The sequence below is a fragment of the Lactuca virosa genome, chromosome 5, assembly GCF_052849685.1.
Source record: "Lactuca virosa cultivar CGN04683 chromosome 5, Lactuca_virosa_CGN04683_v6, whole genome shotgun sequence".
NCBI classification, from domain to species: Eukaryota; Viridiplantae; Streptophyta; class Magnoliopsida; order Asterales; family Asteraceae; genus Lactuca; species Lactuca virosa.
In genome coordinates, this window is record NC_136430.1 from 104,863,214 (window position 1) to 104,875,446 (window position 12,233).

At 34.7% G+C, this 12,233-nt stretch overlaps 1 protein-coding gene across 1 annotated transcript; it reads left to right on the top strand.

Annotated features, from left to right (window-relative positions):
* Positions 1-9,088: 9,088 nt before the first annotated feature.
* Positions 9,089-10,982, top strand: LOC145117257 (GDSL esterase/lipase At5g42170-like). Its single transcript, XM_079053567.1, has 4 exons — positions 9,089-9,347; positions 9,464-9,697; positions 10,010-10,262; positions 10,625-10,982. The coding sequence occupies exons 2-4, from the start codon at positions 9,494-9,496 to the stop codon at positions 10,813-10,815; spliced, it is 648 nt and encodes a 215-aa protein (XP_078909693.1). The 5' UTR covers positions 9,089-9,347; positions 9,464-9,493; the 3' UTR covers positions 10,816-10,982.
* Positions 10,983-12,233: the final 1,251 nt, after the last annotated feature.

Sequence of the window (12,233 nt, forward strand, 5' to 3'; positions counted from 1 at the left end):
TTTAATTAAGAAACTAGCAAGAAGCTAGAGAAAAGAATACATCACAACAAATTACAAGCTAAGAGGGGATTATGAAGCCAAGAGGTCCAACTAATTTTAACTTTTCTAAACCTACTAGAAATCCAAAAGAAAGATCTTTCAATCACATCATCTAAAATGAGAGACTTCTTGGGTTGAGCCGTTCCAAAAATGGTGGAGTTACGAAAATTCAAGAGACACCATAAGGTAGTGATGATAACAGTGTCAAAAGCTTGTCGCTGCCCTCTTTTAAGGGAAAGAGAATCGGACCACGAGAGGAGAGAATCAATAGAGGATAACTGAGGAAGCTGAACATCCCACCAAATAGCTAACCGAGTCCATAAGTCAATCAACTGATTGCAATGGAGAAAAAGATGATCAATAGATTCAACAGTATTAGAACAGACAAGACAAAGAATGGAATCCATAGTAATCCCACGGAGCGAAAGATTTCCCTAGTCGGAAGGCTTCTAGACTGCACTCTCCAAATAAATATATTCAACTTGATAGGCACCCAATTGTTCCAACGAGTTTCAGGACCCCCTGAATGTAACATATGACTATCCAAAAAAGCTCGGAGAGAAGAAACAGAAAAAGAATATGAGACATCAATAGTCCATCCCAAACGGTCAGGTGTGGATTGAAGAAGAACTCCCTGCATTAAGGAGGTAAAAGTAGTCCATTGGGTCTCGTCAATACCCCCTCTTGGTGAACCCCTGAGACAATCTAAGTTCCAAACGAGAAGCACCCTATCACGGACTGATATGGATTTATGAAGATCTAGAGCATAAATCCTATGAAAAGAAGCATCCAATTGGGTATCCCCCTTCCATACATCGTGCCAAAAAGAAGTTATATTCCCATCTCTAACTCTAATAGGACTAAGAGGCCTAAGATCAAGATCATGATTATGAAGCTGCGCAAGCATCCGAATAACACCATTCCAAGGACCAATTGAACCTCTTCTATGAGAGAAAGAGCTACAACCACCATCCCGACCATAAATAGCCTTTACAACTTTAACCCATATCAAATCCGGATTATGGAAGAATCTCCAACGCCATTTATAGAGCATAGCCCAATTAAAGGAATACAAACTACCAACACCAAGACCCCCATTCTTTTTTTGGGCTAAGACCCTATCCCAGCGAACCCAGTGCATGAGTCTCTCACCCATGTCAGCACCCCAAAAAAACCTAGCTCGAAGAGACTCCAAGGTGTTGACAACGGAGATCGGGACCATAAAGATATACTTCAAGTAGCTTCCAAGACTTCCAAGAACCGATTTGATCAAAGTTAGGCGTCCTCCAGAAGAAAGACAATTTGCTTTCCAACCCGAGAGCTTCGACTGAAAACGATCAACAACTGAAGACCAAGCAGTGATCCGAGACATGTTGTGGCCAACAGGAGCTCCAAGATGAATAAAAGGATAAGAATCAGGAGCACACCCAACTTTACGCGCCGCCACCTCAACCTGAGCCAAAGGAACTCCCACTCCAATCAATTTAATTTTTTGAAGGTTGATTTTTAGACCCGAAGCTAGATAAAAGCATCGCAGGATACGAATGATTCGGGAGACATTAGATGGGTCCCAAGTCGATAGCAAAACAGCATCATCGGCATAAAACAGATGGGAGATTTCAATCCCACTAATAGAAATACCTCGAAAGACATTTGCATTGTGAGCTTTCCGAAGAGTGACATGAAGCCCTTCCATGACCAGGATGAATAAAAAAGGTGACAATGTATCACCTTGTCGCAAGCCACGTTGAATTTGAAATTCATCAGTAGGGGACCTGTTAACGAGAACCGAAGCCCTAGAAGATCTAAGAAGCTCCATGATCCAATCACACCACAGATTGCCAAAGCCCATAATCTGCATAATCTCCAAAAGATACTCCCACGAAACGGAATCAAAAGCCTTCTCAAAATCCACATTGAAAATCATAAGAGGATTATTCGAGGACTTACTCCAAGCCACCACCTCATTTAGAAGAAATGGACCATCCAAGATTTGTCTACCTTTGACGAAGGCAGACTGCTCCAGACTAATAATAGTACCAATAACCTCCGCCAACCTATTAGCTAATAATTTACCAATTATTTTATATTGGCATCCTATTAGACTAATAGGTCTAAAGTCTTTAATATGCTTAGGGTCTCGAACTTTAGGAATAACCGTAAAGAAAGAAGCGTTACAACCTTTTGGGATCGAGCAATGGCTGTGAAAATGATGAATGAAAGCCACCAAATCATCAGAAATAAGATTCTAGTATTTTTTCAAGAAACCAAAAGAAAAACCATCCGGGCCAGGAGCCCGATCAGAACCACAATCCCAAACAGCCCTTTTAATCTCATCACGAGAAAAAGGAGCATGAAGGAGGATAACTTGATCATCCGTGAGGGTATGAAACAGACTAGGGTCAGTTGTAGGGCGTATTCCTTTTTTCTTCAAGAAAAGATTTTTATAGTAACTTTGGAACTCCTTCTTAACTTTCCCAGGGTCATCCTCCCAAACACCATCGATCATGATACCCCTTATAGCAGTTTGACGTCTCTTCCGATTGATAGTACCATGAAAAAAACTAGAATTCTCATCCCCTTCAATGGCCCACTTAATTTTCGCTTTCTGAGCCAGGTCAATTCTAGAAAGATGATCTAAGTCTGTCAGTTCTTTAATAGCCGAAACTCTTTGTTCACGAAGAACAACACTACCACCATCAAGCATAAGAGAGGCATCAATCTCTTCAACTTTGTCTTGAAGAACTTTCCTTTTGGTAATCAGACGTTCACGAGCAGTAGAATTCCATAATCTTAAATTAGATTTGAGAAGTTGGAGCTTCTTCTTAAAAATAACCCAAGGATTATTGATCCCATTTTCAACAATATTGGAGTTCCATGAATTATGAACCACATCATCAAAACCCTCAAGCTCGAACCAAGAATGGAATATACGGAAGGGAGAAGGACCATAGTCAGCCCGGTGCTCTAATAAGACAATAGGCCGGTGATCAGGGATATTTTTCTCCAGAACCAATCCCATAAGATGAGGAAAGCGCTGCAACAGACCTTCAGTGACCAAAAAACGATCTAGCTTAGAAAACTTGGATCCCCATTTATTGCTCCACGTATACCGGGGCCCACCCATAGGAATATCAACTAAATCGGCCTGATCAATAAATTGATTAAAAAATCTAGCAGGAACATGTTGAAACTGGGAACCGAATCTTTCAGACTCGGTTCTGACTTCGTTAAAGTCCCCCATAAGCACACATTCTCCAGAGAAAGAAGCAATTAAGAGAGAGATTTCATCCCACAATTGTCTTTTACTATCATCTTTTTGGGGAGCATAGACAGAAATTAGCATAACATCCATGCTAGAGACAACCCAAACCCCCTCCACCGCCACATACCAATCCGAGATGGTTACTTTATTATAAATAAAAATATTTGGGTCCCAGACGACTAGAATACCTCCAGAAGCACCATGAGAAGGAGAGAAAGCATGAGAGAACGCGAGGTTACCCCACAACGAACGAACAAGAGAAAGGTCTATTAGTTCCTTCTTCGTTTCTTGAATAGCTAGAAAATTTATCTTATATTTGACACAAAGAGATTTTATCCACACCCGTTTCTCAAAAGAACCCACTCCTTGGATATTAATAGATAATTCATATCTAAATTTTATTAAATCGCTCCTCTTGAATAGTATTTTTCACGTGCTCAGAACAGCTATTCAAATTTAAACCAATACTCCCTCCTACAACAATTCTTTTTCGTGATTCGACCTCTATTGAGTCAGTGTTGAAAGAACTCTCTGAGAAAAGATCATTATCTCTTTGATTGATATTTGAAAAGCCAGGTGGATGAGATAGAGAATCATCCGTAGATGGGATTCCCGACATACGAATAAAGCCACCTGAGAAACCAACCAGAGCTTGTTTGTTTGAGTTTTCTTTTTCAACTTGAAGAGGTCTAGGATTAACAGAATGAACAGGAACAGTGTGAGCAGGCAATGCTGATTGCGAGTCAGTTGTTGCAGCAGGTTCTTCAGCTGCTGCGGGTTGTACAGTAGCGACATTCATAACAGCATCAGGGACCGGATCAGTTGGTGCACTGGCTGGGGGTTGGACAGCAGGTCTGGGGGCAGCAGATGGACGAATCTGTGAAGCAGCAGGGGAGCTTAAAGCACATCGATCAGCAGGAGCATCATGAGAAAAAAATTTCATTACTGAATTCCCGTTTTTCCCCTGAGGTTTCTCTCTATTATTATTGTATTTTTTGCTATTACCCCAGCAGTTAAATCCTTTATTAATATCATTATTGACCTCATCTTTTTTCATTTTTTCAATAGCATCATAAATACCAAAGGGATCCAATGAAACCTCATCATTCCTTTCTTCATTTTGTTCAGATTTTTGTATTTCACTCTCGACCAAGTCTTGAGCTGGGAAATCATGAACAAAGGTTGGGGTCCACCCCGGAGCTTCTTTGACTCTAATCCAATGTATAATCCCAGCAACACGTACTTTGATCACTTCTGAAATGATAGATTGGATAGTTGTAAGTATGCAGATCCTATTCTTGTAAATATCTTCTCCCAGGTTATCATCTAACTGTACTATTGTTCCCCATTCAGAGAGGACTTTTCTAAATGACTCTTTAATCCAAGTAGATAAAGGGACTCCTTCAACATCCACCCATACTAAACGTTCTGGGGGAATAAAATTTCGATCCCAAGCTCTCTTTTCTAAAAGCCAATGATCCATAGCTTCACTATTCATAAAGTTTTTACATGCATTATTTGAGTTGAATTCGATTAGCACCCACAGACCTCCAACATATTTCATCTCAAAGTTATCGAATCCCTCGTCCAAACATAACACCCGGAGATTGGGAAGTGTGATAAAATCTCTTGCCTTAACAAGGCAAGCCCTTTGTCTGTTTTCAACTATGTAGTCGCCAGAAGGAAGATCAATGAGCTCCTCCGTATTAGTGTTGTTTCTTGTATTATTAGGGTGGCCTCGGACGACATTTGCATAGGATTTTACATTCTCATAACAATGGGCTGCTGTGGAGAGTCCAACAGGTTGGGGGGATCGATAGTTATTTCCCAGGGAACGAAGGAGGGAGGCAAACAATTTATATGATCCAAACCATACTTCACGGAGCTGTTTTATCAGAGAGTCACAATTATCATCGCCTGAAAATCGAATAAAGCCAAATCGTTTCCCCAATTTTGATAGTTTTTTAGCGATAAACACTCCAACAATTTTACCTAAGCGACTACATGCTCGACCACATACCCTTTGAATGTCTTCTGCTTGAACTGAATCCGAAAAATTAGTGATAAAGAGGGAGAATGTATCTGACCTTACGTAATTAGTTTTTGGTTCTTGACTGCTTTGATGATCCCTACGATTGCCATGCACATTGACGTTCCGATTGCAATAACTGACTGTTGTCCAAGAATTTGCTCCCATGTTGCAGAGGAAATCGAGGATTCACCGGCGTTTGATCCCGCCGGCGACTGCACTAGTTTGAATCACCGAAATCGCCGGATCATTTTGTAGAGAATTAAATTTTAAGAACCTTGGTTTTTTCATAATTTTTTTTAAAAAAAAAAAATTTGTGGCCGAAAAATTAAGCAGGTGGAAAAAAACCCACCAACCAATAAAGGCTGGACACTTGTCATGTTGAGGTGGGGGTACGTGTCAACGCTTGAAGAGGCTACATGGGCCGATTTTTTTTTCTTTTATCACTTCTACCATCCAAACAATTAACCTTCCCCTGAAATTATAAAAGTCTCGCAATTAATTACCAAAATGTTATATCATCTCGTGAGATTTTGATGATAAATACAATCAAATCTTGACCATTTATTTTTTCAATCTTAAGGCGAAAAATTATCGTCACGGTCCTACCATTTTTTGAGTTCCTACTTGATCATATATATATATATATATATATATATATATATATATATATATATATATATATATATATATATATATATATATATATATATGTGTGTGTGTGTGTGTGTGTGTGTGTGTGTGTTAGTTAATAGATAACCATTATTATAAAGGAACCAAGAAACCAATCGTAAGTGTCGGTAATCCAAAAGATCAACGACCATGAGAATGGTTGTATATTTTTTATTTGAACGCGCATGCACTAGAACATAGCTAAAAACCCATTTCGTTTTTTTGTTATTTTTTATTTATAAGTCATGCTTTTTATATAAAAAATGAATATTTCAAAATTCATGATTTTTCTTCCTATTTCATTAGAAATTGATACCGATGTATAGAAAATGGATTAAAAAAATATTTTGTTTTCTTTGTTTTTTTATTTGTTTGGGTTTATTTTTTATCGGAACAAATAAATAAATTAAAATTCATAATTTGTGTTACTATTTATATAAACATTCATATCGATATATAAAAAATCGGCTTTTTTTTTCAAACTTTCAGTTTAGATTTTCATGTGAATCTTTAACTAGATTGAACTTTTATAAAACATTCACATGTGAATGTTTATTGTAACCGATTTTTCCACCGTTTCTTTATCATTTATTTGTGAATTTCAATAAATGCACTTATGATTCTTAGTTAATTTATTTTTTTATGATCAGAAGATTGAAATCGTCAAAAAATCAAGTAAATTTATGTAAATTGACATTCAATTATGTTAGATTTACACGTGAATGTGAATTTTTGTTCGAATTCACATATAAAATTGATATATCTATTTTAACGATCATTCACATAGATATTTTTAATTCACATACATTATCAAAATGTAAATATGAACTAAGAAATCGATAAACAATTTTTATACATGATGGTCATTTACATAGAATATAACCACACAAAAAGTATCAATAATTGTTAAAAAAACAAATACAATAACTATTTATATGTGAATTATCTTTAATAAATATTTAATACAGTTCAGAGTCATAAGAAAATCTGAATAGAACTGTTCTACAAATGAATCAAAAAATAAGAAATATTTTTTTTTATATATCAAAATAGATCTCTATTTAAAAAAGACGAAAAATTGTAAATATTTGTATATTTATTTATTTTATCATAACCTAAAAAAAACAAACAAACAAATTGATTTTTTTTCGTATAATCCGGTGCATTAATGTCCAATTTAAAAATCTACGATCAAAATCTGGTGCATGCATGTCCAATGTAAAAAATCAGAATTGGATCATTGGTTTCTTGATTGATAATATACTCTCTCTCTCTCTCTCTCTCTATATATATATATATATATATATATATATATATATATATATATATATATATATATATATATATATATATATATATATATATATATATAAGGTTTGAGTAACGATTGTTATAGTGGGAGGTGTATAATAGCCTTCCTTTAAAGAAATTCAGAATAAACAACAAAATAGATGCAATTTAATATAGACAATGCAACTCAAGTTTAAATGTTTTTAATTGAACGTGATGATAAACACTCACCTTTTTCGTGAAGTGACGTGACCCAAAAATGGTCAAGATGACAAATCGACATGATTAATCATAAAGACTATATCTTTGAAAATAGACCAATACGTCTCAATATATTATGGTGAATTTTCTTGTTTCTAACAGTTACTAATCAATTAATCCAAATAGTTGTTCTAATAGAATCTTTATCTAATAATCTAGCTCAGGGGCGGCGGAGCTAGGATTTTGGAATAACGGACTTATATCTTAATAAAAATTTAAAATATTTTTTATATCAAAATATCATAATAGAGCTTGTAAAATTCACAAAGAAATTAATAAGAAAAAAATTGTCTAGATATATATAGGAACGTATCGATTTTTATTAGTATCACTAATCGGATACAATTGTGTGTAATACAAAAGAATCGATGGGATGCTTGTTTTTTATTCATTATTTACCCTGTAATTATAATAAACCAAATTATCAATAATAATTAAATTATTATTTACAAGTTATAAAAAATAATATATGTAATAAGAATTAAAATTTATTTAAAGTATTGAAATCATGTAGATGTAGTTGTGAATCTAAGAACAGTTTCTTAAAACATAATGTTGGACAATCTTAGTTAATCGTCAATTATAAAATCTATTTGCAACGAAATGATAGTGACAAAATAAAATAAATAGGCATATAATGAATAAATAGGCATATAATCACGGACCAATTAAAATATACGAAATAAGGGTGGAGGCAATGATCTTTAAGTAAGACGTGTACAATTCTTACCGTCAACTTTATTTATATATGATAATCATTTACTTTTTAATAATTGGGAGGGGCTCATTATTAATAAGTAATAGATATGGGCTCATTTTATATATAATATATCAGAACTTTCAAAGAGATCAAGGGGGGCAAAGCATTCGGCAACCCCTCTATTCTCTCCGCCACTGATCTAGCTCTTATTTTGGTTATTATTTGTCGAATGTCACATTTGGTTAATAATGTAGTCAAGTTTGTACGTTTGTATTATTTGTAGAATGATACCTTCAATTTATAAGGTAATAAAAAAAAACTAAGTGATTTTTTTTGCATAATCTGTTTCATGAACGTCCAATATACAAATCTACAACCTATATTTTGGCATTCCACCGCTTTATATTTCGACGTTCAAGATTGGTGCCTTGATTACTTGATTGATAATTGTTTTTTTATTGACTTCTCTCTCTCTCTCTCTCTATATATATATATATATATATATATATATATATATATATATATATATATATATATATATATATATATATATATATATATATGATGTTGGAGTAGCGATTCCTGTAGAGGAAGGTGTATAATAGCCTTCATTAAAAGAAATGCAGAATAGACAACACAGCAGATGCAATTACATACAAAAAATACAACTCAATATTAAAGTTTTATGATAGAACGTGGTGATAAGCACTAACATTATATTCGTGAAAGTGACATGACCCAAAGCTAATCACACACACACACACCCATATATATATATATATATATATATATATATATATATATATATATATATATATTAGAATCACTGCTTCTATTAGTTAAAAAGTAAAGAGTTACAATGCGAGAATCTAAGGGGATCAAAGTGTTGTATATTGCATGTTGTAGTTAAAAATCATTTCTAATACTAAAAGTTGTAATCTTTTGATACCAAATTTGAAGCTGGTAATTTAGGAGTGAAGGAATACCTTCCAGCGTATTTAGACACTTCCATACAAGACAACGATCTTATTTCAGGTGTATCTTTTGCTTCTGGTGGCTCTGGCTATGATAACATAACATCCGAAATAGTGGTATTCATACCTTATTTTATATTAAACCTCTTGATTTTTGCCTTTTTATTTAAATTCGAAATAAATATCATTCATGTCTAATTTGTTTTCTATTTTCCTGGGTATACGACAAGTAGAATGTCATACCATTATCGGTTCAGTTGGAGATGTTCAAAGAATACATTGGGAAGTTTAATGAGATTGTGGGAGAAGAAGAAGCAAACCAAATGATAAAAAAGGGTGTGTATTTGGTATCATCAAGCTCTAATGATTGGGCAATAAGTTACACTGTAGTTCCAATTAGACGATTACAATACAATGTGACTGGTTATGCTTATCTATTAGCAAACAATGCTAGAGTCTTTTTTGAGGTAATCCTATGTGTTGGTTTTATGTCACCCATATATTTTTATATCATATTTAGTTATTGAAAATGCTCAAATATCCTTACTAGTTTTTCCTTTGGTGTTTAAAATTTCATATCAACATATTTTTAAGAAAGAAAATATATTAAAAGTTTTCATGGCTTCTATAAAATTCTAAAAGAGTTGTATATAGTTAAATAAAAGTATATTTTTTGTTTTAAAACCAATACATAAACTAAATTTAGTTATAAATTTTTGACTTCGTTGTTTTCTGTTTAAATTCACTTACATCTGAATATTGCAATAAATATACTTAAGGAATTATACAAACTGGGAGCAAGGAAAATAGTTGTCTTCGGCACACCATATATTGGTTGTTTTCCACTAGCAAGAACTTTCTTGGGAGGACTTATTACTTGTAGTGACATGTTGAATAAAGAAGCAGAAACCTTCAACAAAATGCTAAAAAGTGAGCTTGAATATCTTCAAAGCAGTTTGCCACAGTCCACTTTTTGCTATGTTGATTACTTCAATATTTCAAGAGAGCTCATCGTAAACCATCTCCAATATGGTATGCATTATATTCAATATTACTTTTCAACACCGGAAACTATAATTTGTAGTGATTCTTGAAAACTTATTGTTCTCCAAAATTTGATGAAATTTATATCACATATTGACGTTAAATATACTCATTATTTGTTTATTCCAGATCGTAGGGATAACCAACTAACCAACAACAATGTGAATTATATTTTCACTTAAAGTGAAAATTTCTCCTGCCTAAATGATGGAGACGACATTAATTATATTTCATATATAAAGATTGTCCATAATCAACATATTCGTATATTGTTTTGGTTTATATTGTATGACATAAATTTAAGGAAGATGATGCCCATTAACATCTTCATCTAAACGATTTTTTCTCAGGCTTCAGAGTTGTAGATAAGTCTTGTTGTGGAACAGGGTTGTTCGAGACAGTGGTTCTTTGTAACAAACTTAGCCCACTATGTCATAATGACTCAACATTCTTATTTTGGGACAGTATCCATCTAACAGATGAAGGATATAAACTTGTTGCAAATCATGCTCTCCCAGAACTAAGGAGATGTTTGCTCTAAATTCATGAACTTTATTATGAGAGTTAGCTATTTTGTTGGTAGAGGAACAACACCATATCAGCAACGAAAATAGAACAAGAGGGCTTTTTAATAATATGTTGTGTGTTGGATTTAATGTCTAAGTTCTTAACTAAATTGTTATAATCTTAAAAAATAAAAGTGAAGTACTTTTTGGGTTGCCCTTATAACTAGGAAATAGTTTGAATTGATTATAAGAGAGATAAATGATTTATTAACATATTATATAATTAATATATTAATTGGAAATAGTGATATTTAATTAATAATTAATTTGGAATTAATTCTGGGTTAACTAGAATTAATTAGAGGTATTGGGACTGAGCTGTAATTGTTTAATAGTTGAGCAAATGAGAGGATTCATAAACTTCCTAGAGGTGGATGGTTCTGGGAACCCTAATGAAGGGTTCTGGAAGCCTCCAACTCAGATAAGAAAACTAGAGTAAAATTTTTCTTTATGTTTATTTAAAACAAAGTATTTTTTTATTAGTGCGAAATCTTTCACAGAAGGTGGGTTGCACCTGATCCTACATCGGTTTGGTAGGAGAACGAAACATTTCCTTATAAAGGGTGTGAATACCTTCCTTGTCATAATACGTTTTAAATTCATGAGGGCAGAAGATCCCAAAAGAACTCTGCAGTTAAGCGTGCCCGAGTGAGAGTAATTCCACGATGGGTGACCCCTTGGGAAGTTTTCATGCCGGGAGCCCAAAGCGGAAAAATATTGTGTTACGTTCCAGATGGTGATGTTACAAATGGTATTAGAGATAGAGAACGGGTCGATGTGTTCGATGGGGACATCGAAACCTATAATGGGGGGGGGGGGGTGAAGGTGGGTTGCACCTGATCCCACATCGGCTTGGAAGGAGAACGAAACATTTCCTTATAAGGGATGTGGATACCTTCCTTGTCACAACACGTTTTAAAGACGTGAGGGCAGCAAATCCCATAAGAACTCTGCAGTTAAGCGTGCGAACAATTCCAGGATCGGTGACCCCCCTGGGAAGTTTTCATGCCGGGAGCCCCAAGCGGACAATATTGTGATACGTGCCGGAGGGGGATGTTACACATCTAGCCCTAACTTACGGGTGCTACAATTATCCCCCCTTAAGATGATTACTTCCCGAAATCATCAGCAAAACAACGTTGGATGATGATCCTGCAAGACACATTTCCATCCTAAGCAATAACCGTAACTCCTATGCCTTCCTCATCAAGATCTTGGACTTCTTAGATGCTGGTGGTGCTCAAACTTGCACCCGCTCTTCATTCTATGTTGGACCTTCAGTCTTAATCTCTGAGTGAAAAACTCGACCTTCATCAGACAATCCTGCTCCTTTTCAAACATACTCAACCCATGATAAGGTCTTTACTTCGGCTATCGTGACATACCGAATGGT

Bases quoted from the DNA above. Each gene is read 5' to 3' on its own strand.
- LOC145117257 (XM_079053567.1), top strand. From the start codon at position 9,494: ATGTTCAAAGAATACATTGGGAAGTTTAATGAGATTGTGGGAGAAGAA. The intron at 9,698-10,009 runs GTAATCCTATGT...AATATACTTAAG, and splicing joins ATGCTAGAGTCTTTTTTGAG to GAATTATACAAACTGGGAGC. The intron at 10,263-10,624 runs GTATGCATTATA...ATTTTTTCTCAG, and splicing joins CGTAAACCATCTCCAATATG to GCTTCAGAGTTGTAGATAAG.